The 26980-nt window shown below is 42.2% G+C and overlaps 1 protein-coding gene across 3 annotated transcripts in view; it reads right to left on the reverse strand.

The window, feature by feature from the left end:
• Window positions 1–3181: 3181 nt before the first annotated feature.
• Window positions 3182–26980, reverse strand: part of IKZF2 (IKAROS family zinc finger 2) — a 109752-nt gene continuing 85953 nt past the window's right edge. For all 3 annotated transcript variants that reach the window (XM_031062778.1, XM_031062779.1, XM_005427959.2), the window contains 3 exons: window positions 18021–18158; window positions 10319–10462; window positions 3182–5361 (listed from right to left, as the gene is read on the reverse strand). In XM_031062778.1, coding sequence (XP_030918638.1) covers window positions 4637–5361; window positions 10319–10462; window positions 18021–18158 — 1007 coding nt within the window. In that variant the 3' untranslated portion in view covers window positions 3182–4636. The remainder of the gene's footprint in view (window positions 5362–10318; window positions 10463–18020; window positions 18159–26980) is intronic.

Below are 26980 nucleotides of genomic sequence, written 5' to 3' on the forward strand. Positions count from 1 at the left end.
TCAAGCTCTCCAGCTGCCCCAGACCACAGGCCATCCACTTTTGTTTTTAAACGCTATTAAGCCAAGCTAAGATGTGAATTACTAGCAGAAAAGCCAATTTCATCACCCTTTTTCCTAAAATGCCACAATGACTTTAGGTGACCCTGGCAGTCTCCCTCATTACATTAAAAAGCACAGCAAGAGTTAAGGAAAGGAATTTATTCAGTGAAGGAACTGCATTACTGTAGCTCCTGCCCTTGGCTGAAATAAGCACCTTTGCTGCAGTTATCTCCAAAGTTTCTCTCTGGAGGAAGGAGTGTCTGTTGTCTGGCTTCTTTCAAATCAGAACAAGCTAGCCCAGGGCCTGGGCAACAGTAATAATGCCCAATGAAAGCCCAGTTTTGAAGAGTTGGGTTTTATTACTGACCTCCTGGCCAACAGCACAAATTTAGGGAAGCCCTTGTAAACAGAAAGAGATTTGCAAACTCTGACAATTGAGAATTTCTTCACCTTGCAGTAAACATACTTTAGGTCCTCATGGCTACTTTGTGAGCTGGGTACTAACATTGTAGAAACAGTATCACTAAAAATCAGGCCCATCAACCCATTTTAAATCTTCCTCTCTGCTACAGACCACTACAGGTTAATGCCTAGACACCTTTCACATCACATCATAGATGAAAGCACTTTTTAAGGAGAATAAAATTATTTTAATCCCATAAGTTACTGAGTAAAGAGCAGGCTTTACTGAAAAATGCAATATATTTTGATGTGCACTCCTAACTGATTACAAAGAGAGGTGGCTGTAAAATTAATCAGTCATAACTGCAGATATATAGATAATGCCCTTTGCTCCAAGGATATGGATCACACCAAAAGCAGAATAAGCAGTCACACTTCTCTTTAAATTAACAGGCTTGTAATCCTCTAAACTGAGTCAGAATATTGCCATTTTTGATGTAAAAGAAGCAAAAGGGTTTACTGGCAGAGAAGTGCCCAGATTTTTTTTCTTTTTTTTTTTTTTTAATGAAAATGGGGAATGCTCACAGGAAGCCAACTCTAAATTTGCAAATGCATGTTTCTAACCAGAAACCCAATTCCAAGAATTTCAAAAGAGTCCAATAAAAATCAACCAGATTTGATTTCCAGCACCAAATACTCAGAACAAACGGATTTAGAGGCCAGGGATTAGCTACTGAAATTCCTAGTACACTATGAATGACTAATGAACTTGATGAAACTCAAGAGCTTTTCTTAGAAACCCAATTCTTGCAGAGAGCAAGCAAGAAAAAACACCCAAAGAAATCTCTGCTGCCCCATTTTGCTCACTTTTGTGAAGGAACAAACTGCATTACATAAAGCTCTCTAATAATTTTCAGTAGGAATTGAATTGTAAAGTACATGTTAATTCAAAATTTTGTTCAAAATTTGAACTAGAATTTAATCTTTCTTTTCCTAACTCTAGGATAAAAGTCTCCTGTGAATGTTTAGAAAAGGACATTGATAAGAAAAAATCAATGTGACCCCTCAAGTTTCTTCCTCTCCAAAAAATGTGGTTTCACTAAGATAATTCCCCAGTACTTCTCCAGTTCCCTGTGCCCATGACACCAGGACATACAGACCTCACCTGCTACCATTAGATCAAGAAGCTGGACTTAACTGAAGCCAGGTCTAAAATCAGTGGGTGTCCCCATGTGATCCTTTAAACACCCACAGAATACACCTTACTGGAGGTAGCAGTGAATCATCAGTGACCCCAAGTGCAGATGAGCTGCAGATGTAATTGCAGCCATCTGATCTGTGCATACACAAGAGATTCTCCACCTTTCCCGTATTCTGGTGCTTTCCCAAACAAAGGCAGAAATTTTAAACACTTTTTCCCTAGTGCTAGCTATTCCAAGAAACCACAGCCCAATGTTCTTTCGCTGACCACAGAGGGGAGAACGGAGTGTTTCCCCCAGAGACTGAACGGATTTGCCGGCAACCTTTCTCTCTAGCTTGGGCATGTGTTTTTCTGGAGGCCCAGGAAAGCCCAGCAACCCTCAGGCCCAAGAACCCTTTAGTTTCCACCTTGTTCTTAAATGACCTTTCCTGCCTCAGCAAATCACCACCACTTTTTTCTTTTCTGAATTTCCAAACACATCCTGACACGAAGCACGGCCGGCCGCCCCCTAAGCCCACCTCCCTCACTGCAGAGAATCAGCCACACAGAATCAAAGTGATGCCCTCCAGCATCTCCCTGCTTTGCTCCTGCACAAACAAAATTTGGCTGCACCAGGCACAAGACAATGAGAATGGTTCAGAGGATGGCACTGGTTCATTTGCCCCAGTTTCCTCTACATTAGGGTGAAGAAAGAAGGAGGGGGAGGAACCCAACAACATTAAGAACAATGTTGGGAATAGATCTTTAAATCTGTCTCTCCAAAGCCTGCATATTCCCAGCCTTGATAGGTCTCACATTACACAAGATGACATTTCTCTCCATATTGTATTATAATTAATAGGCTACTGCAAGACTTTACCAGCTCCTACTTAATAGCATTGCAGTGCTGGGAAGCAGTCATCAGGTAATCTGGCCATGATCTACTGTATTCTTTCTAAAGACAGGTTCTAGCTGCCAAGAATGTCACCATAAAAAGATTTCAATCAATACCTTTCAGCTCCTACTTTCAAATGCTCCAGGTCTAGGAAGAGAAGAAGAAAAAAAACCCAGTACCCTCAAAACGAACAGCAAACTGGCATATGCATCAAGTGCACAGATTGGAGGGAGCAGATGGGAATTCATTATGGCCTGATCTTGCTCTCTCTTTTATACTTTAGTAACTTTATCCTTTGGAAAAGGTCTCCCCAGGCGCATGGAGACCGTGTGTGCGGAGGGGGTTAAACCCATCCAGATCTTTCCATTCTCAAGCTGTGCTCTTGTTGCCAAACAACAACATTTCAATTGTGATTGGTACAAACAGTTGGGTTTCAATGGCAATCTGTCCTGTAGGTTTAAGCCCAGTTTTTACTGATGCAACTTGCCGGGTGCTTGCTGGCTTTGTTATTTACTGAGAGAGAAAGAAAGGAAACAAAACAGATCAGTGGACTAGTTTTCTTGTCCAGTCTGTGTGTCAAGGACTCTCTCTGGAAAACTAGGAACAAAAATGAAATCTTTAAGCCCAAATCAATACCCAGCACCTACATCTCCACTTATCCCTTTCTCAAGAAGCAGGGAAGATCATGTGTGGCCTGTTGGTTTGCTGGGCTTCTGTGCTCACCAGGGGCAAAGCCTATCCAGCAAAACCTGCTATAACACTTTCACCTCTAAATTCAGCAGAATTGATGATGTACAAACAAAAGGAAGTCAGTGGTTCAGCAAATTAAGAAGTAAGAAGTCAACAAGAGCAAAAACAGTCAAGGTTGGGAACCTGATGTAGCTGAAATAGTTGGGGCAGTTCCATTAAATTCAATGGAGCCAAGAGGATTAATGCTGGCCAAGGATCTGGCTCCTAACGCTTTCCCAGCTGCAAGTCTTAGTTTAGGCTGTTGCCAAGAGGTTAACACTGTGATAGTAGAATGAGAAAGTATTTACATAATTATGTATCTATATATACCTATATTTAAAGAACACTTTGCTACTAGCACTTTTGTCATTTTTAAATCCATAATTTTAACCCAAAAGTATTTCTGAAGAGCAGCAGAACCTCTTGAGTAAACTACAGGCTCTCACCCACTCCTAGGCCACTTACTGTCCTAGAAGCAAGTTTAAATGTTATTTCTAAATGTTCTTTCTTAAAACTTAGGGTGCAACTAAAGAAATAAGGCTCCCAAGGGTCTCTAAGAAGCCAGTGAGACAACACATAGGCATGGAGCAACAGAATATCAACAATTCTAAAAAAAGGTGCTTCATAAGTTAAGGAAAATAAAAATACAAAGCCTCAAACTTACCACAGAAGGCCCTCAGACTTATGAAACTAAACTGCTATAATGTGGTACAGTGTTAAGACATACATTTCTTTTTTTTTTTCATTATTTACATCCTAGAGGGGCATTACACACTGAACCCAGGAAAACAGCTCACCCTTGAAAGTAATTTTGAGAGGAATATTGACTTTGATTCATGCTCCTAACTCCCTACCAGTTTTGCTTTAAAAATAATTGTTCATTCTGCAGAACAAAGCTCCCCCCCTTTCCTCCAGCCACCGAAAGCTCGCACCGTATCTTCACATTAGAAAAAGGCTCTCCTCTGAAATGTTTCTACCTATTCCTCTGAAATTCCGAATGAGTGGCATCTTGTTGGGACTTGAAAGCACCTGGCATGGTTGAGCGACATCCCAAAAGAGGACATGGTGTACAACTGACTGAGACGGACACAGACTGCCTTCCAATTCCCACAGCAAGCAAGGCGGCTCACTCCCCAAAAACCGATTGCCACAACAAACCTCTCTTTTTATCCATTCCCTTCCTTCTCTCCATTCTTAAGCTGGGCAGAGCAAATGAGGTTGGGTCCACAAAAAATAAGGTTAATAATAATAATTAAACAACGGCAACAACGACAACAGCAACAACAACAAAATAGGCGTCTCAATGTCTGAGGAAAAGTGGGATTGTAAGTGCAGTATTTCTTCATGTGCAGTTCTTGTACTTCATAGGAGTCCCCTTTGGATGAGAAGGCCTAGCGGAATGTGTGCTCCCCCCGGACTATGTGCGACGAGAACTCATAGCGGTCCTGGCTCCGGTAGCCACAGATGTTGCACTCCAGCGGGTCCCGGTAGCCGTGGCAGCCCATGTGGATGGTGTACATGACATGGTCCAGGAAGAGGACGCGACAGTGCTCGCACTTGAAAGCCCTAATCTGCTCCCCTTCGCCGTTGATCACCTTGTACATATCCTTTAAAGAGCCCTTAGAAGCTTTTGTGACATCCAAAGGCTTGGCCTCCTCCTTCACGTAAGCCGGGTTTGGCTTGATCTTGGGGGTTAAGGCAGCGTTTCCTGGGTAGGACTGGCGGTCGTCGTGGCTGCTGTCTGAGTCAGTAGAATCCAGGCAGCTATTGCTGGGGGAGCCCTCTCTATCCTGGATTCGACTCTTTGGTCTGATGAGGGAGATGGGGCCATCCATGTTGTTCTCGTGGCTGTCAGCTGTTTCCCTGCTGATGGGCCTCTCTATCCTGCTGGGATGATAGACCTGAGCGTAAGCTGAGCTGATGACCGGGGCCACCTCTGCAATTGTGCTCGGTGTGTGCTGCATCAGGGGGTGAAGTGCCTCAGCTCCAAGGTAGGTGATTGCATTGGTGATGGCTTGGTCCATCATGTGAGACTGCATCAGCTCAGCCTCCTTGTCATAGCTTAGGTTCATATCAAAGGGGATATCTGGATAGCCAAATCTCATGAACTTTTCACCTAAGAGATAAAAGCAAATCCATGAGCAAAATCAACACAATCATGGCAATGTTTCACTGCAAAAGAGACAGAAACCTCCTGACTTGGGGTGAAATGATTCCAGAGTCTAAAGTTAACCTCCTTCCATTTATTACTGACCTCCTAAAAAGTTCCTGTCCTGAGATGGATAAAACAGTAACCTCACCAAGAGCTTTCTTCGTTTCTTTTTAAAATTTATTCCAGGTGAAACATGTGGCTGTAACAACTTCCAGAACAATTCCAAATCTTCAACTGAGCCTGACTGTGCCCACACTTCAAGTTAGGAAGTACAACTGGATTGAAATATTGAGGCCAGTGAAGTTCTGACAGAGTATACCATTAGACATCCTCTCCCCAAAATTCAAGGGAGCATTTCACATGTGGCCCACAATCTGAGGTGCCTCACACCTACCTAACAACAAGGCTGAACAGTGAGAAACCCAAACAACAGGTAGAGGGGGCTTGTTATGGTGGCACCTGTAGAACCACAAGATGTAAATCCTTTAACCAGCAGAAAAAACCCCCAAACATTAAATGACAGCATGTGACCAAGAATGAAGCCATTTACAGGAACAGTGGAGGCTGATCTTTGCAGTTTTCCTCCCTCCAAAAAAAAAAAGATCCCACCCTTTTTGGACTGAGAAAAAAAAGATACACACACACTGCTCCATTCCCAGTGTCTAATTAGGTAAGAAAACAAATAGAGAAACCAGGTGTATAGCTTTGTTTCACTTGGTAAAAGACAAAAGCACTTTTCACTGACACGTATAGCTTTGTTTCACTTGATAAAAGACAAAAGCACTTTTCACTGACACAGGATAAATTTATACCTAATGACGCTGAAGCTGGCTGGTTCATCACTGTGAATCCTCACTCACATCCTTGTAAGCTTTTAACATCAATGGCATGACAGATGTGCAAAACCAGAACCACATGCTGGTACATTATGGCAGTCACAGGGCACCATGTTACACATCACAGCTCTCCTTGGAAGTGAACAGACTGACCACTGCTTACACCAGGGCTCAGCTCAGCAGCACTGCTTTTTCAGTGATGGCTTCAGAGAGTCAAAGCTCATGGAATAACTTCTTTTTAAACAGGAAAGGGTATATGTCCATGATACAAGATGCACACGCTCCTGTGTGCTCACACATGCAATTAGCTGGTTGTTGACATCTAGCTTTTAAAGCTGATTTTATGAAGTCTGATAAATAATATTGGTTGGTTTTCATTGTCTTTGTTACTTCACTTCCTTAGTACAAAAACCCAGACTTTTTTCCCAGTAGCGTAAGTTAATATATTCAAGAAGTCACTACTTACAAGTGGTTTGGCTACTCAAGAATTAAATTACTCAAGAAGCTTCTTCTATCACCTTTTGCCAAAATTGCTTGGAACACAATGTGTATAAACCACTATAAGAAACAGAACTGTAATCCCAAATCTCTTCCAAATTGCATTAGTACATTTCAACACAGCTATCACTCAGCATTTTATTTTTGACTATAATAATTCATTCCACTTAGAGTGACTTATTCTAAAGTGATGCATAGAGAAGAACCACGATGTCCTTAGAGATGATGATGCATCACTTCTGCTGGGGAACTTAGCCCTGATTATCAAGGTAATTAAATGTAAGTCTAAAGTGAAGCACATGAATATTCCTCCTCTGTTCAGCAGTACTGTTTACATGGCTGGACACCATACCATGCTTGTGTAGCTATGATGTGTACTCAACGAGGGTCCTGGTAATCTGACATGACTTGTGGATGATTCTTGCCATCAGACATCCTCCTTTCAGTGCTTTGCTGTGGTCTGGCAGCCTGTGATGGCTGTGCTGCCACCGACAGGATGGACAGCTCTGCAACTGGACATTCTGTCTGATGCCCACTGGTGCCTGTCACCTGCTCTGACCTCTGGTGTCATTCTTGTGTTTGGATAAAGAAGTAGATCTGGTGAGGGTCTGATCCAGCTGCCAAACACACTGTCAGTCCTTTGTAGGCTTTACAGATGAAGAAATATTACCCATCCTTTATGGGCTACTTGCATAACTGATGCAAACCTTATTTTGATTCCTTTCATCATCCATGTTTAGTTACTCCAGCACAGACAGCAAAGAAAGCTGTAAATTGCCAGTGACCTGAATTATTTATTCCTTTAATTATGAACCAGTTCCAAAGATGTCAGAGTCTGAGAAATGGAGTGTGACATAAAAAAGCAAAATAAATGATAACATGAGAAGGAGAGGGTGTAAAATGCAGAGCTCAGAAGTAACCAATAAATAGCCCAATAGACCAGTACAATGTGGTTTCCAAATTAAATTCCTCTTTAGCCAATTCTGTACTTAAAATCAGCTAATCAGCCCAATCATTCTGAATTTTCATTTAAACTATGCTCAAAGTCTATTTATCCTTGCCCTACATTAGTGAAGCAGAAGAAAAAACTTTCTCCCCTCTGGCCATATGACATTCAAATAAACCCCCAAACAGGTATTTGAAGGCAGATCAAAGCACACAGACACAGCTGTCCTGTGATACCTGTAGTTCATCTCATCAAGTATCTAAAGCAGCTGCAGTGCTGGACACTTGGGAGAAAGCTACAAGAAACCTTGGAGGAAGCTGTTCCAGCATTTCCCCCTGGGGAAGTTTCTCCCTGACCCCCATTAACCAGAAGCTGAGTGTAATTTGGCAGCCGGCTGATCTTCATCTGTTCTGAGACGCCCGTGTATTTTTAATTCTTACTCTAACAACCATGGTCTTATCGTAAACCACATAAATGTCTCCTTTTGCATCCTGCCAGTTCTTAACCTCGGTGACATTCTGAGAGGAAGCTCCAAATTCCAACTGAAAATACATGAATTTGCTTCACATGATCAGCCTGAAGACGGCTGCTTTTAATTTAACTGGTGTCTGCCTCTCCCTCATTGAACAAGAAGCAAAATGAAGTACTCACACTCCTGCACATCACAAATTTTACTTTCTCTGGAGTGTGCCTCCACTATTTCAGCTGGTTTGGTAAGACTAGTACCTCAAGAGCAGATATATAACCAAGTCTCTCGTGCAGAAATGAATTCATTCTATTTGCTGTACGCTGCTTCCTTTCCTCCTGAAAATTCAGCCATAGGAGAGACTGTGGTCCATAACCACAGTCCCTCGGAGATTGCTGATCAGAAAGAGCAGTAAAGCACTGATAGATGTAGCATGCAAAGATTTTAGCTTATGCTTACATGACCTTCTCATAAACACCATTAAGTTGTTTTGGACAGGTGCCATGCTTGCAGTATGCACAGGAAAATTTCCTGCAAGCAACAGAACCATTACACATTCTTCCTGATAGAGCTGAACAATATTTAATTGGGGAGAAAAGTAGAAGAAAAGTGAGGTCATGGTGGAGGGGAGGAAAAAACAAAAGAAAGGCAGCCAAGTGAAGACTGCTATTATTCAATCTAAACACTGTGATGCCACTAAAGATCAGAAAAATAAGATATCGTAAAAATGAAAGGGGGTACTTTTTATCCTACATATGGCTAGTGATATGCTACTAGACACTAGATAAAAAAAGGATTTATCTAACAACAAAATAGTATAACCTGTTGAAGAGAATAATAACGTGGTATAGCATCTCTCAGGCAAAGATTTCCAATTAGTAAATTTACCTCTGAACACAAGAACAACATATGGTCAATGGTACATGAGTGGACAAGTAAAATCACCTTTCTGCTTTAAACATGTAACAACATAGGAAATACTGATGTCTCCCAGCGTTCCCCATGTGGGATGGATCACTGCTGGCCTAACCTTGGCTCAGCACTGATATTTGGGAATGGTCAGCTGACTGAGAGCAGCCAGGTCAGTGTGTCAGTCCCCCCAGGTGAGCTGCTGCACACTGCTGGCCCCCTGCTATTCCAAACCATGCAGCTTACTTACAGCCACCTTCAGGGGTGATTTAACTAATCCATCTGAATCTCCATTTAGCTGAGGGGCAACAATTTTTCTAAATGGCTGTGCTAATTACTTACAGTCCTGTGATGCTCTCTGTAAGTGTCCTCAGAGTAGGCAGAATGAGACACCCTTAAGTTGTGTGTGACTGCCCTTCAGGGAGTGAGTGTGGAAAACGCCTGCTGCCCTGCTGCGTGACTGCAGAGTCTGACACTTACCCAAACAATTCTCTGTTCCAGCTTCCCTCCTAAGAAGTTTTGCATTACTTCAATAGCAGTAAAAAGAAGCTTTAAGTTACAGCTAAAACCAAGTAAAATTCTCCATACTGTCACCTGTTACAAGCTGAATAATTTTAATATGTCAAGACACAAAGTAAAATATGAATTCTTGACCTAGGATTCTAAATCTGGCAACCAAAAGCCACCCAAAGCTGTTTCTTATTCATGCATTAATAAGTTTATTGTGTGCAGAGTGCTGCACTCGGAGCAAGAACTTCTTCTTCCAACACAAGGGATGTGATTTACTTCCTCATTCCAGTATTATCAGACCAGTTGTTGCCAAGTGTCAGGAATTTAATACAAATTAGAAGTCTCGAGATACTTGTTGTTTGTTTTTTTAACACATATGGAGACAGAAAATTATATGACAGTCTTAGCTTGTTTTTGTTTTTCTGGAGCAAGGAGAGGGAAGATGACAAGTCTAAATCTCAAATGGGCTAGAGTGAAGCTTAAAAAAAAACCCCACAAACAAAACAGTGTGAAGTAGAAAGCTCAAGGTTTCCTCAGGCATTTTCATGATAGTGGACTTCACTTTTGAATTATCTGGACTGGTAAAATGAATTCAATAATTATCATGATTTTTTGCTGTGATTTAACCACCTCCATTGCTGTATCAGAACCAAGTTGTGAGAGTGCTACTTTTCCCCTTGTTCTTCTGGCTATTACAAATAGCACATAACCCATAGCCATGCACTAAAAAGAATAAAAGGCTCATTTCCAGCTTACCCACAAACTTCTGTGGGGTGGAGCTTTTACGTTTGCCCATGTTGCTTGTCAGCTTCTCTATAACAGCAGGTCTCTCAAAAGGCACCACAGAAATATTGTTGTCCATCACAGGCTCTTGTTCCTTACAATCTTCCAGAGCAGGTACTAAATAAAACCAAAAAAAATGGTATCAGACAGGTCTGGTCTACACTTCACAGAACACAAATAATTTGAGCCTTGCTGATTGTGCAACAAGTGCAACACAACATAAAGCAAGGTGTGAGAACATTTTGGGCATCAAGACAGAAATCACCTGTAAGCAGAGCCACATTCACAAAACATGTCTCCTTGGGAACATATTATTTAGCAGCAACTCAAATTTAAGTATTTATAAAAGGGCTTGTTTAGTTCTGGACACTCAAGATCACCAGTGAGGAGAGAGAGGACACTTTTGAAAACTCCCTCCATAGGTGACATTTTGTCTTACTCTCTCTTCAATATGGTCACCTGTCAACAATGTAAATCTTTAGTTATCATTCTCTGTGTATTCCCTTCACAAATACAGCATAATCACTCTCAGTATTATCTTTTTGCACTAATCTCAATGATTAAAAATCACACACGGCATTGATGAGCCGTGTTTGCTGGGCCGGGCTGTGTGTTCCCTAAGACAAAGGGTTCTCAAATGAAGGATCAGTTTGCTAAAGCATATTTCCTCTCTTCACACTGTAATGAGACTGTAAAATCAACACACACTGTACTGGAATTGCAAGATTAACATCACATGGAAATTCCCTTCAGAATCAGACACAGAAACTACCCATTTTTTGATTAATAATTTATCCCCTCAAGCACAGATCTAACTGTCTGCAAACAGAGGTTTTCTGCATCTTACTTCACATCATCAGGGAGCAGGAATCGGCAGGGAGCATTCTTGTGCTAACTACATCAGGGGGAATGCTCATACACTGTATTTGAGACAAAACCAAAAAAATCAATAACTTCTTCTGTCTTTACTCATTTCACTCCTGTCATTTGTCAGTTTAGGGAATAAGGTGCTAAAGCTAAAATGTAGGAATTGCACAGGCTTCTAACCAGGGTAGTGAGCCACTTGCACAGGGTTTTATGCCACTTGCTGATACAGCCATTCTTAAGCACCTACAAAGTACTTTGGTTTTGTTGAGCATCCTCCTCTAATCATCCTCTTCTAATCAGGGGTAGCAGACTGATCAGACCTGGAGAGTCCCAGTCATTTGCAATATCTATCAAGTGTGTAGCTCTGCTCTGCTGTTACGAGTTTAATACCAGGCCTAATTGTCCTGCATTCATCCTCAGAAGGTAGCAAGAAAAACCTGAGAGGGATCAGCCACTAGGGCATGTGCTAATGGGATGGTTGGGGTATATAGAGAATGGATGGCAGAAACACAGAAACTGGGGTGATGTGGCACAGAGCTCCTACAGTTTGTAAACTGAGAGGAACCCACTGCATTTTCTGTCTTAGATCAGACTCCCCCAGCAAGGTGCTGGGTATTGCAGAGGTGGCAGAGAAGGCCTGGCAGCCTCCTGTTCTGCCAGCCCTCCTCCTGTCTCTCACCATGGCAGTCTTTTGTGTCACAGACACCTTCTCCCAGACAGTGCCATAAATGAACTCCACCAGCCCACTTTCCTCCTGTGGGAACTGCACTACCTTCAGGATCCTGGCATGGAATAATCACCCCCCTGTTCCTAAACACAGCTGTTTGCTAGCACACAATACACCAAAAATGGGGTGATAAAAGCCTTGTCTCTGCCTTCTTTCTAGTAAGGAAGAGCAAATACCAGGCAATTACAAAACAGACTATCTGCTCAGGTGAACTTCTCAAGTCAGATACCCATAATAAGAAAACATGGCAATTTATTCATTTGATTCCATTTGTGCCTCTGCTGCTATGGAAAGCTGAGTACTTTGAGGCTTAGAATCTACCATATGCTGTAAAATGATTTACTCTGCTGCTTTTTTATTTGTACAGGATGCTCCCCCTGAGAAACACAATGGTTTCTCATTTACAAGGCAGTCCTGCTGGCATCACTGAAAGGGAGGGGAAAAAAGCATAAATATGAAATGAATCTAATGTTGCAACAAAATGGGATGCAGTGTTCAAGTGACCTAATTAATGCCCAGTGCAGACTGGGAGGCCTGGAATACTTTAATAGCTAAGGGTAAAGTTTTAAGGTTAATTAAATACCGTGCTTGGTCAGGAGCTATCTGCACTACTGAAGTATTTATCAAGGAGATTTGGGCAGAAAGAAAAGATGATGTCTGCTGATTTTCACTGGGAACTGGCCTCTGTCTGTCCTTTTTGGCTTCCCCAGGCTCAGGGGATGCATGCACACAGGGTGTGAATCCTGGGATGTGACAGCCAAGGGCCATGTCCACCCAGGTGCCACTTCCAGCCCTTGGTGCACAGGACACACAAGGCTGGTGGTGTGGTGCTAGGAAGGTGCCCAATCCCTCCTAGGAACACCTGTGCAAAGCATCCTGAACCAGTTCAAAGCTCCTGATCATTTTAAAAGCCATCTGAATAAGCCCCAAATGTAGTGACATTTGTATGGTCTTATAACAATTAAGTAATAATTAAATAATTCTGCTGCTGGGCATATGTGTGTAAAATTTCCTACACATAATTTGAAACCTTTCTTCCATGAAAAATGAATAGTGCTAAAAAAGACATCTGCTCTTCTCTAAGTCAGGCAAAAATCCTGCTTGGACTCATTTTAAAACTAAAATCATCAACAATAAAAGCACTTTGTTTTCCATTTTTCATGCTGAAGGTACTTTTTCCCACGTCAGAACCCAAGTTTATAATCCAGGGCACTTCTCTTTTGCAACAGAATCACTGAATCACACTAATATTTGTGTTATGACAGAAATACATTACCAGAGTGTGTTTTTTAATGCAGATTTCCTAGGAGAAGGGAAAGAAGGAAATAATCTAGTTTCTGAAACCATTTAAACAGCAGGCAAAACTGGACCAAACAGATGAGATATCACATTTCAGAAACCCGAAAAGTTAAATATCACATTGACAATTCTAGATACATTAATTTTCATTTCAATTTAAAAACACACAAATAAAACACGTAGCCCAGCCTGATTTTTTTTTTAAGGAAAAAAAAAAAGAAAGAGGGAAACCAGACTGATCACACAAAAACCACCAGCTCTCAACAATCAGCTGCTCTGTAGTAGAAGCTCGTGTACACATTTACTCAGCAGTAAATGCAATTCCTTTTTTGTTGTAGTACATCCTACTTCATTACCTTGAACAGCTGACAAGATATAACTAGCTCAGATACAGCAACTCATTTCATGCTGAGCATTTACAGTCTCAGCTCAGGAAGACTTTTTTATTCTAAAAATCCAACTTCCAGCCCAGGAAAAGCCCACGCTTGAGTATGTTTCTGTTCAGGGATGTTCTTCATCAGCTATCAGGGTGTGCTGCTGGATTGCCCATGGAAGAGTTCACTGCCTCTGACACTGTCAATATTCAACTGTAATTAATACAAAGTATTGTTTCTGAGCTAAACTCTGAATTCATAAACTTGGATAGTCTTCAGAACAGTCTTTCTTTTCCTGAAGACATTGTTTTTTCAATCATAGTGAATATCTTTAACTTTTTACTTCTTAATTTTTCAGAAACCACATGAACTATTAAAAGAGTTTATGCTGTACCAGTGAGGAAAGAATAGGAGGAAAAAAAAGAGAAGCAAAAAAATTACCCAGTGTGTGTTTTGCTGATAAATATTTTGTGTGCAGACACCAGACACTGGGCTAAGTCTCAGCTGGTATAAATTAGTATTACTCCATCAACCTCAATTTCCTTTCTGAGGCTCACAATATTGCTATTTAAAAGAAGTGTGTGTGTGCAGAGAAATGACAGGAAATATTCCCATGGACCCTGGTGGGAAGTGTCCTGTGGGACCAGCATTTTAACGATGTTTTAAGCAACTATGTAAGAGAGAAAGACACAAGGCCATTGTGTGTTTTATGTGGAGCTGGCCTTTGAGCCTCACAGCCTAGGGCTAGGCTTCTTTCTCCTTCTCCTGAAAAGAGTACCCTTCTCCACTCCTGGAAGAATTTCTCTGGACTTTTGGCTTTGTGGCAGTGGAGAAGAAGATATAACTGGGTGCAAACCATAGCTAGCCTTCAACATTTCTCCCTGCTCTTTCCTGCAAAAAGGGCATGTTCTTGGCATGCAGGGACTGTCTGTTTTGTCACCCCCAGCACACTGCAGACTGATTTCTCCTTCCAGAGCCAGCACTGCTTAGCTGAAAAATTCCAACAACAAAATCATGGGATCTCTCTTGCAGCCTCTGTCCTGCTGAGCAGGGAACAGGAACACAAGGAGGGGCAGCTCGACAGGCAACTGGCACCCTGCAAGAGAATGGAGCAAGACCCAGAGATTTGTATGTTCCTACTCACCCCCCCCCCCCAAAAGTAGCCCTCCTTCCTCCTCTCTTGTTTCCCCTTATGGCTTCAGTCAGGTGATCTAGCCATCTGCAAGACAGAGATAATTGAAAGCACCAAAGTAGATGTCTGTAGCATGTCTGTAAACTGATGGGCTTGAGCACAATGCTTGAAAAAAATCCAAACCCTCTAGGGGCTGCTTCCAGTTTTCTGGAACAATTAGTCTCTGCAGAAATAATTTGGATCAATGCTTAGCGTTGGCCAATGCTGGTGCTGTTAAATCAGGAGGAGCAGGATGCTGGTAGAGATCAGAAAATCCCCACATCTCCCTGTTCTGTGTGCAATGGTGAAGTTGTGAGCAGGAGTCACACCAAAACACACTCAATGCTTCAAAACGCCCAGCAAAAACAAAACACCAAGTATTTGGAAAGAGAGTTAGGAAAGCTCATCCCAATGGGATGCAAAAGAGAAGTCTCCAAAACATACTCTTAGTGATCCTCAGGAATATCATTTCCATGTGTGACATGGGAGATAAGGAAATGAATACAGTTTTTTCAGGGTTACTATAAGGCCTAAGATTAAGCTGAGTAACCAATTTTTTATTCTCTTCCCTGGTGCCTTCACAATCCCAGGAAAAAGGATTTGCTGCAGATCTCTACAGGCTGGTGCTCATGACCCTCATGCTGAGCTTCACTGGTGTGAGTGGTGCTGGGATGGGAGCTGGGATTTCTGACTGGTCCCAGCTGAATCTGGAGCTCCCTGTCACTGCCTGTCCTCGCTGTGCCCTCTCTAAACAACTAAAATGAAGACACTGGATCAAACATCCCCTTCAACATTCACCAGGGGAGGCACAGACATATTTGCCCAGAGGAGAAAGAGGCACTGGTTGAATTCAAAGTGCTGCTTTAAGCTAATTTTGTTGAGAAAAGTGAAGTGGTTGTGTGAACACTTCTATTTTAAGTCCAAGCAAAGTCAGTCAGGCTGTAAATAAAAGAACTGTCCACATGGGATTTGCACTGGTTTAACTTCAGGTGGTAGAAAAATCAATGCAAGGTCAATCACTGCAGCTTCTTTGGGCAGACAAGGTTAAGGACTTATCCTTCTTGTCATGGCATTAGGCAGCTTAGAAAAAAGCTTTAGATTTCCTCAGAAATTTTAATTAATTTAATTTATTATTTTAATAAATAACTGTCTAATAAAACCAGACATTGAGCAGCATTTGGGAAGCTCCTCCACAACAGGATTTCAAACATCCTGGCTGTCAGAGCTGTGGGCAGGCTCCTGTTATTCCCTAAGGAAAGGCTGACTGAAGGCATCCCCCCCTGGTTAACAGGCACAAGGAGTGGGTATTTTGTTGGGAATCAATTCAGTGGTTCAACTCCTACCTAATTGACCAAGCCCACAACAGGTACCTCCAGAGCAAAGCCTTGAAACCTGCCTTTTCACTGACTTTTACCAAAAAAAGCCACCTCAGGCACATAATCACTCATGTCAATATCTTTAAAACATCCATGACATTTTAAATGTTGACTTTAGTCTCCAGGGTGTCTACAAAGAGAGCAATTACTTAATAGAGCTGTATGAATATTTTGGCAACATGTACTAAAACTGTCTAATGTGCCTTTATAGGCTTAAATTGATCATGGGAAAGTACTATTTAAAAATTTTTGGAGATTTCTGTCACCGAAATATAGCCTATAGTAGCAATGCTGAATAGATTTTATTTCAGCTTGCATTTTCAGGGTTTTAAAAATTATTTAACAGAAATTATTTCCAGATTAAGCCAAATTTCTCCACTCAGTCATGATAAGCAAAATAGAAAAAAAAAGAAATTGAAGTGTTCTTTTGCCTTTTCATTTACCCACAAACTAACTTTTTTTGGTATTTGTAGGTATATGGCAATTTTTAATCAAAATGGAAAACGTTTTTATATTTTCTGAATACTAAAAAATTTTTAAGTCTTCAAGTATCAAATATCTAAAGACAACTTTGAAAACTTAAAAGAAGTTCAGTTTTAGAAGAGTTTGTGAGACACTAATTTTGAATAAAATTATAACTGTTTTTTTGGACAGCTACCATTTAGCATTTAGTGCTACAGATAAGCCTTCAACCCTGCAGTCGGAGACATTATGCTCATTATCCATACTAATAGCTCCAGAAATTTCTGAAAACAAATTCACAGAGTTTGACATTTCTTGCTTTCAACAATCTTTTTGGCAATCTTCAGCCCTTATGTATATTAACACATGCAGTGTTAGTTAACATATTAATACCAGCAAATGTAAATGCATACAAACATTTTTTTTTTGGTTACAATTACTTTTTACAACACTATTGAATTCCATTCTGCTCTAGAGATTTTGACATCCATCTCTCCCTTTTTTGGAGGCATAAAATAGTATTACAGAGGGTAAAAAGAATGACTTCTGAATACCTCTGCCATCCTTATCTTTTCTAATTATCACTCACTATCAGAAAGGAAGGGGAAGAGAATCATACATTTTATACGTGGCTGCAACACCCAGCATAAGAAGGACACAGAGCTGTTGGAGCAAGTCCAGAGGAAGCCTTGGAGATGCTCCAAGGGCTGGAGCTCCTCTGCTGTGGAGCCAGGCTGGGAGAGCTGGGGGTGTTCATCTGGGGAAAAGAAGGCTCTGGGGACACCTCAGAGCCCTTCCAGCGCCTAAAGGGGCTCCAGGAGAGCTGGAGAAGGACTTGGGACAAGGGATGGAGGGACAGGACAAAGGACAATGGCTTCCCACTGCCAGAGGGCAGGGATGGATGGGACATTGCAAAGAAATTCTTCCCTGTGAGGGTGGTGAGGCCCCTGAGAAGTTGTGGCTGCCCCATCCCTGGGACCATCCAAGGCCAGATTGGATGGGGCTTGGAGCAACCTGGTGTATTGTAAGGTGTCCCTGTTCATGGCAGGGGGTTGGAACTAGAGGATCTTTAAGGAGCCTTCCAACCCAAACCATTCTATGATTCTATGACATGACTTTTTGGGTAATTTTCAACAGGTGACTTGGCTTTATTTTCATGTCTGCATATGTTCACATACTAAAAAGTGAAACACTGACTTAAACAAAATAAGCCCAAATAGGGCTGTTAAACTGGACAGAGTGAGGATTTCAGCCCATCTTTTTTTTCTCCTCCTGCCTTTCTGAGTGTAAGCAATCTCTGAGATGGAGGTGATGGAAAGGAAGGAAGAAGAAGGGATGGAAAGAAACCCGCACGAGCCGCTCCAAGTCCAAGGGAGCTCTGGAGGCGGTTTGCACCCACCATGGTGACTCATGACCTGCCCAGCAGCCTCCAGACTGACATTCTGCAGGTAGTTGTGGCAGCGTTCCTTGTGCTCCTCCAGAGAACTGCGCTGCTTGTAGCTCCGGCCACAGTAGTTGCACTTGTGAGGCTTCCCCACTGCGGAAAGAATGAGAGCACGGGGTCAGATCCACGGCAGCCGTCACCAAAGCTCACACCTCCGCCACAAACAACTCTTGTGATGGAAACACACCTAAGAAAGGTTACTCAAGCCCCAGGTCTCTCTCCCAGGCCCGTGTTCCCACAGCACACGCCTCCTCCCACCCGCCAGGTGCTTTGCCCCATCCGTTTTTCACACTGACGCTGTAGCAGCAGAAGGAAAAGGAGGCGGCCTCGGTGGCAAAGCAAATAAACAGATGCTGAGAGGGGGGAAAATACCAACCAGCTGAATCACACCCCAGCACCAAGTCTCGTGGGAAAGAAACTTCTGAGGCCTTTGGCCCTTGGCACAGCTGCTGTCACAAAAATGAGCTGCCCCAGTGGCCTAATTCTTCTCCCAACTGTGGGGAAACCTATTACGTGGCTCAGAGTTCTTTCATTGAGAACACTTTGCCAAAATTACTCAGGGAGGGTTGGAAAATAAATTGAAAGTAACTTGGGTAACAGCACTGCTATGTGCCAAAACTGAACAACCACCAGTAATTCAGAGACCAGATAAAATTAAAATATATATAATATAAATATATATACATAAAAATACAAAAAGCCACGTACAATGAAAATCAAGCCAGATGAATGCAAGACATAACTCAAGTTTTAATTTTTTTTCATTTTGCTCAGCAGCATTAAGCTCAAACGGCAAATGCCTCTTAATACACACAAAACCTGGCACCAAATTCTCATAAATTATATCCATTTCATAGTATGTCATTAAGAAACCACAAGAATGGCCTAGCCCAAGGCCAGAAAGCTAGCCAGAAGGTATTTTGCCAAGTGGTGCTAATAAAGGCTTTTAATATAATTTAAACTTGTAGAACATGAACATTTATCCTCTAATAACTAAAGAGCTATTAAGTCAGTGCTGCAAGTCTAGTAAAACACCATTGGCTGCAAACTTCAGAGCTGGCTGAGGGAAGGGGAAGGTCAAACTTCTTCCAGAGTTTTGAAAACCTTAGGTAAGAATTTTAGTTTCTGGCCAAAGAAATTGAGAACATCCTCTGTTGGGTGATCTACATGTTTCTATTGGGTTTGTCCCAATATTGAAAGCGTTTCACAGTCATTTACTTAATGAAATGGGAGCTGTACTAATTGCAGCCAAACTGCATCGTCACCACTGGGATGGGGGAATGTGGGGAAGCTGTGGGGGGACAGGCACAGCCAAGAATGAGCTGGTCAGAGGGCTCAAACATGAAAAAAGGAATTTGATGAAAAGAACATGCTTGCAGAAACTTTTAGGTTTTCCCAAAAAGTTTGCATGCACATTTTAGTGGCACAATCAAGGGAAAAAAAAACCCCTGCTTTTAGTTAGTATCCAAACTGTGGATTTCTTTGTTTTGAGATGAGGCTTATCCTCAAGAAAGTGTGTCTTAGACCAAAGAGTTGCTGTGGCCCTCATTTTAGTTTGCTCGCTTGCTTACACTGTTGCCATAACTGATGCTGGTAATGGAATTCTCAGTGGAGGCCCAGCATGAGACTCATTATCATTCCCAGAATAATTGCCCTTGATGTGAACGATGTGGATCAAGCCCCAGCTCTTAAACATAAACCAGCCAGTTCATTCTGGAGGCACCTTTAGGAAAACACACCAGAGGTTCCCCAGGATGGAGAGGCTTCTATAATCACCATTACAATGCTTCATTGTGCATCTAGATGGCATCAATGTCTGTCAGTCTGACACCTTCATTAGAAGCTAATGTGGTGTCTAATAAAAAAATCCAGTGCAATGGAAGGAATTATGTTAACTGAGCTGAAGCAGGGCTAAATTAGCCCACCCAGTTTGGCTACACTAAGCTATCAAGCAACTTAGATAAACTGTAAGACACAAGGAAAAGTGGTGATTGCTCGCAGCTATTTTAGGCAGCTACAATTAATTACATTATTATCATTTAACACAGAGAGAAATATTCTGCTGCAAGCTCATATTATAAAAAATTAATAATTAACAGTCAAAAAAGAGGTTTTATTAGACCTCTTCAAATGGTTGCTCCCTGCATTGCAACCATTTCAGCAACTATTCACAAACAACATGGCAGAGCTTTTCCAATGATATCTCGGACAGTCAGCTACCCAAATTCCATCAAATTTGAAGGTTAATAGAGAGGATAAAAGTTAATGATAAAAACATGATTTCTACAGGCAATATGGGATTTGAGGAACATAATTCCTCAGGAAAGGAACAGGCCCTGTACACACTTTCTCTTCTCTGGGGGAAAGATAAGAGAATAAACAATATGTGGCAAATGTTGGTCATGTTGCTTAATACACAGCTGCAAAGAATGAAGTTTGTGAGCACCAGTTGAGTAGTATCAGGCACAACTCCCTTGGGTTCATTTCCCAACTCTGTCCCCCCTGGCTCTAGAGCTGCAATCACATCATAGCCCCAGAGGTGTAAAATATTACACTATAAAATGACACAGAGATTTACACTGTAAAATTACACCGAGTGACTGGGACTTGTGTTGAAGAGCAATTGATCAGGTCACACCACAATGGAATCAGTTCTGATAGCAGGAGTTTGTGTCACCAGCAATTCTCACAGCCCGTTTGCTAAGAGGTTCAGTGAGCTGAGGCAGCAATTACAGTCAACATTTTAGAAATTGTATCATTGTGACAAATGTCAAGCCACTGAAAGAGCTGCAAATATCCCCTTGTATTCTCAAAGAAGTTAATGACAAAAAAAAAAAAGGAAGTGAATGTTGCCAGTGGGTGTACATTTCTATGTATTTCATATAACCTGATAGAAAGCTTCAAAAGCCTTTTAGAGAATTCAATTTCAGTGATAATCTCAACAGCATACTTTGTTCCACATAACAACCTGACATGAAACCACATGACTGACAAAAAATATTTTAGCCTTTGTCAAATACTTGAGTGTAGGTAAACAGCAATATTCAAAATTTGCCCCCAAAACATGTAGCTCACACTCCTGGGCATAAGCAGACTCTGACTAAAGGGCATTGACTTGAGGGGAAGGAGTCCAACAGCACTACATCTACCAAACCCCTCTCAAAACCCCAAGAAACTCCTCTCAAATCTGGAGACAGAGTTTCTACCACAGAGCAGAATGGCTCTTTCTGCCTCAGAGCCATTTTCACTGTGAAACCACTCCAAGTTTGCTTGATTTGAAGCTGCCTCCTCCAAGATGCACGTGTACACGGACACCATGTTCAGCATCACACACAACCATCTCTTGCCAAGCAAAGTCAGGCTGGAAATGCCTGGTTTGGGGTAATTATTCTGTTATCAGCTTTTCAGGATCAACAATCAGATAAAAAATCACCGTCACTTACTCTCACAAAAACGACACGGCACAGTCAATGCAAGCAAGCCCAAAAAACTTGAGAAATCTTTGATCTCTTGTTGAAATGGGAAAGACCAGAGTGCTGGGCAAAACCCAGCGGCCACACCTATGAAACAGCCAACTTGAAGAACATAAAAAACCCACTTTATATTTCTTACTGAAATGTCAGAATTTCCACACATTTGAGCTTAGATTTGGACAGATGACAACATGGCACAGAAAACCCACGGTGGAATCTCAGCCTCAAATGGAAAATATTATGACAGTCACAGTGAAAAAGACATTTAAATTTGAAGTACAATTTTTGCCCTGGAAACAGGTGAACCACTCATCGAAATTCACAGCAAAATGGATTTTGCTTGTGAAATTAAAATGCTCATGTGGAGGGAGGAGGGGAAAGAGGAGGAGGAGGACATAAAAGCAAGGTGTTTCTGAGTTAGGAATACTTTGAGTCCTGTGGGTGAACTTTGATAGCTGGGAAGTCTGCGTGCAGCGACAACGAGATGGTGTAACTCTAAGGTCAATATTCAAGACAGAAAGCAGACTTGGGCCTAAGGAAACTTCTTTGCAGTCATAAAAAAAGGTCAGTGAAAGAGAAAGAGCCCTCAAGGCATTCACAGAGCATTTTGCTCTCAAAAGAGATGGGAGTGAATAGCAGAATATAAAGTGAGTCAAAGGGAAACAACAAGGCATCCCAGGTACCACCTTGCCATAAGCACATAAAGCAAGAAAGGCTTATGGAATGGGTTCAGAGCTGCAATGCACTTTAGTGAGCTAAAATCCCGCCTCCCTTAAGAGCCCTGACACTACAGTGCCTGTTTTGGGCAGCACATTGTGCTGTGCAGCAAAGCAGAGCAGAATTGCTCCCTGTCCATTGGCTCATGTCCATGGCCACAGCTGGAGCACTCACTGCTGGGGCAGGGCTGGGCATGGCTGCCCGTGTGACATGGGCTGGCCCAGTCCAAGGAGCAAAGGCTCGCCCCAGATTTCCAGTACTGTTGCTCTGTTGCCCTGGCCAGACTGTGGAAGTGGAGCCAGCCAGGATTTTTGCACTGCATGGCCAGGTAACACAGCTACTTTTGGCTCAGACCAGGAGACCCCCTGACAGCAGGGCACTCAGTGGGACTTACTTCTGTAAAATCTGAACTCCTGCTCAGCCCCCAGCACCCCAGAGCTGGAGCAAACACCAGTATTCTCCAACTGAAGCTTTCTGGAGCAGTGTTAAAATTAGAATGTTCTTTTGAGCTGATACTTCACAGAATCACAGACTCAGCTAGGTTGGAAAAGACCTTTGAGATCATCAAGTCCAACCTATGACCTAAAACCACTTTATCAACTAAACCATGGTACTGAGTGCCATGTCCAGTCTTTTTTTAAACATCTCCTGGGACAGTGACTCCACCACCTCCCTGGGCAGATCATTCCAATCCCCAATCACTCTTTCTGTGAAGAATTTTTTCCTAATGTCCAGCCTGAACCACCTCGGCACAGATCAAGGCTGTATCCTCTTGTCCTATTGCCTGAGAGAAGAGGCTGACCCCCACCTGACCACAACCACCTTTCAGGGAGTTCTAGAGAGCAATTAGGTCGCCCCTGAGCCTCCTTTTCTCCAGGCTAAACAACCCCAGCTCCTTCACCCACTCCTCCACAGGTCTTGTGTTCCAGACCCTTCACCAGCCTTGTTGCCCTTTCCTGAATGCATTTGAGCATCTCAGCATATCAGTGAGCTCCCCATCATAATCATAACCTTTATTCATTCACTAATTGTTTTCTTCCCTCAAACTGGAAGGTGTCTAAGTGAAGGGAACTGTTCTGCAGTCACACTGTGCCTACAGAGCAGCCCTTTGCCTTGAATGGGACTTATCAGAGCACAATCAGCTTTAACACAGAGGTAGGAAATGTGATTTAAGGTGCTGGGCTGGGACTAGGGAGCGTACAGTTCAACTCTTGGTTACACTACAAATTTGTGACTGCAGGCGAGTTATTCTGATTTCCTGGGCTTCAATTATTCATACATATGATTAAGGTAATAATTCCCTTCTTCACAGCATGTAAATGAACTCGTGCACTTTGCCAGATGTACAGAGGCTAATTTTGTGGAGCACTCACAAGTAGGGAGACACAGAAAAATAGCACTGGTACGTCTACTGAGAAATTAAGGACTTAATAATACACTATGATTATATTAGATATGAGAGTAAACATTAAAGAGTGAGAGGAGATAGTTAGGATGGCACAGAACAGAGGAACAATAAGAAAATCAAATCAGAAATAAAACAACATGTGGCACTGTGAGGCCATGTGCTGCATGGAGTTCTTTCAGACTGGGAAACTGAGCACAGTTTGACGACATTTACCCCACATGGGACCAAAAAGAAGGGTGCAATAGTTGCAGGAAGGTGGCAATTACAGCTGCTGCTGTCCTTGATGCAGCTCTGAGAGGCAGAGAGGGCCAAGGCAGAGCTGAGGCTGCAGCAGGAGGGCTGAGGCTCTGGAGATACGACACGGTGGCTGTGACTTGCTACTGTAATTAAACACTGCACCTCGGCTTGTCTGGAGCTGCCGGGCTCAAAGGCTCACACACAAAAATATTTACATGAATAACAGACCCCTGAACGAACTAATCACAAAAAAATTAGAGTGAGACCTAAGCCCATGCTGGCTCTGAGCAGCACGTAGCTTTGCAAAGGGAACTGCCTCCCACTCTGAAGCTGTACCTCACTGCTGTGCTTAATGACTGTAAATGTGTTAATTGAAATTCATGGGGGCTCTTTGATGCTTTGCCTTTTTTTCTTTTTTTTTTCGCCTGTGAGATTACACACACAATACTCATATATACTGGACTTCAGAAATAAGGTCAAGTTCCACAGGCAGCCCAAGATTGTCCAAGACAACCTGAATGCAGAAGTCACAACGTGTAAACATCTGAAATAAAGGCTAGAGCACACAAACACACGGACTGGAGACACACAGTGTCAAGTGCATCCTCCCCTGAGGGCCCAACCGGTGACATCTTAAAGCAATCTAATTTTCAGCAAGAACAAAATCTCTAGTCACCTTATGAAAACTTCACATTAACTTTTTAATCTTCCCAGTCCAAGAACAGGCAGCAACACCTGGGCTATGTTTCAAGGGATGTGGATACATTCCTGGACCTCACGGAATTCTGACGTCTCCATTTCATAAGGACCTTTTTGAGTCACACATTTTGGGCCAAGTATTAGGGTTCATGAGGCCATGAGCCCTAATAATAATAGGGTCCATGAACCCTAATAATGACCCATGTAGTAAAGGGCTGGGTCACCAGATCATGCAGTACAGAAGTCACACAAGTAGATTTGTGCTTAAAAAGGTTTCTGGGCACCTTAAAAGGTTCAAAACTCAAAATGCAGCAGTACAACAGGAAAAGCCTACATAAAGGTCTTGACTTGGAGCTCACAACAGAGCACTTGACTGACTTTGTGACCTCGTGGCCCGATGCCTCTCAGTCAACATTATTATCAAGTGTAACTGATATACACATGGCTCTTCAACAGGCACAATATTTTGTGAGGTTCTCAGCAAGTGAAAAGCAGCTTGTCCTGACTTTTTCCACAGTGGCAGTCAATGATAAGTTATTTTTGCTGACAGCTACCATGTCCTATTACAGCTGGCAGTGAAACCCAGCTGGATCCTCATGGGACATCAGCACCCAGTGAAACAACAGCAAAACATCACACCTCCAACTCTGGGGTTCTCTAGACATGCCTGCCTCTCCTACAAACACCTCCAGGGCACAAACCAGCAGCTTGACTCTTGCATCCACCTGCCAGTTGTTTACAGCACTGTCAAACAAGCAGCAAGCACTGAGTATTGTACCAGTGTTCAGGTCTCCCTCAATATGCCACAACAAGCAGTGCTGAACACCAGATTCTACATAAGCCCTGAGGATTTCATCCAAGAAGTAAGTGCACTAGTCAAGAGAAACTTTTCCTATCTATACCCTGTCTTTGGGAACCACACAGCCAGAATCTAGAGTAAATCTGTAAATATCAGTGCTCAGGTACAGCATTTAAGGGGCTGGGTCCTTATCTGTCTCTTCAGGAGGTTCTGCCTGCAGCCTGTTGTTACTTTAATAGATGTTTCAATTTATTTTACAGCTACTAGTGGCTGTGTTATATGATTCATTAGATTGTATTTATTTATTAACTAATCTGCAGAATTTTACAGATAAAACAATGTTTCAATCTGCCACTAGGGTTATAAATAAATAGGTGCCCTTTTTGTGCCAGAAGTTTAACAAATAAACAAACAAACAAACAAACTCCTGTTTCATTGGCACAGTCACAGAATTACTGAAATCTTCCAAATTGTCCAAATATTCACACGGCTCCTGCTGCGATCTTGCAGCACCCATTCAAACCAAGAAAAAGCAAGAATCTTACACCCCATTTTTTTCCTTTCCAGCACATTTTTTTCCTGCAGCACCTGTTCACTTTGCAGGTTTGTATGTTGTATCTGTATATGTGCAAAAAACAAAGGAAAATGTACCTGTCTATGTGAAAACATGCAAATAAGTTATGCACCAAATCAAGGAAAACACAGATAGGGACAATAATGTTGCATTTGGTTTTGAAAGAGATGAAATTCACAGCTACGTGCTCCAATTCTATGTCTGAAGAAACACATATTACACTACATAGAAGCTCTCCTCATGTATTTCTCATGGTTTAACTGCTTCCTTCATTCACATCTGGCAAAAGGAACCTGACAGTCAATTTTTAGTTACATTAATGCCAATGAAGCATTCTGATTTCCCTCCCCACTTACATTTGAAAATTTCAAGTGCAAATGTTCTGTACTTAATATTGTGAGGCCACTGACCTGGATGCACTGTCCAAGTCCCACACCAACATGTCCCAGAAGGTCCAGAACCCCAGCACTGGTGGGGTTGCTAGGAATTCTACATGGATTCTGACGTGATTAATTAAATAATACTAGAAAAGGATTCTGTTTACATTGCACTCTGGTGCTGAGATGAACTAACACAAACCAGGAAGTCCACAAAATTACTGGTGTTTTATCACCTGGCTGGCTTTAAAGTGACTTACAAGCAGCCAGGTTTATCATCACTAACTTTTAAAAGGGGTAGAGGCATTCCAGGGAATACAAGAGGTGACTTTGGAAAGTCCAACCTGCAATGTCTCCTTGATATCTGGATGTGGGTGGGCACAGGCTGAAGAAAGAGGTTAAACCTTAACTCTGTGACTTTCCACTCCACTTCAGACTTTAACATTATATAAAGTTGACTTGATAAGTGGAGTGTTAATTGGTTCACGAGGCAAACCTTCCAAAATGCACTTGTTGGTTTCTCTTAATTTTAACCCTGCCCCAGCAACACAGCAAGCAGGTAAAATAAAAACCAGTTCAGGCTGGGCTGTTCCTCTCTGGCCTGTCCTGTGTGCTTTGTGCCAGTGGCACA

Source organism: Geospiza fortis, unplaced genomic scaffold, assembly GCF_000277835.1.
Source record: "Geospiza fortis unplaced genomic scaffold, GeoFor_1.0 scaffold461, whole genome shotgun sequence".
Lineage (NCBI taxonomy): Eukaryota > Metazoa > Chordata > Aves > Passeriformes > Thraupidae > Geospiza > Geospiza fortis.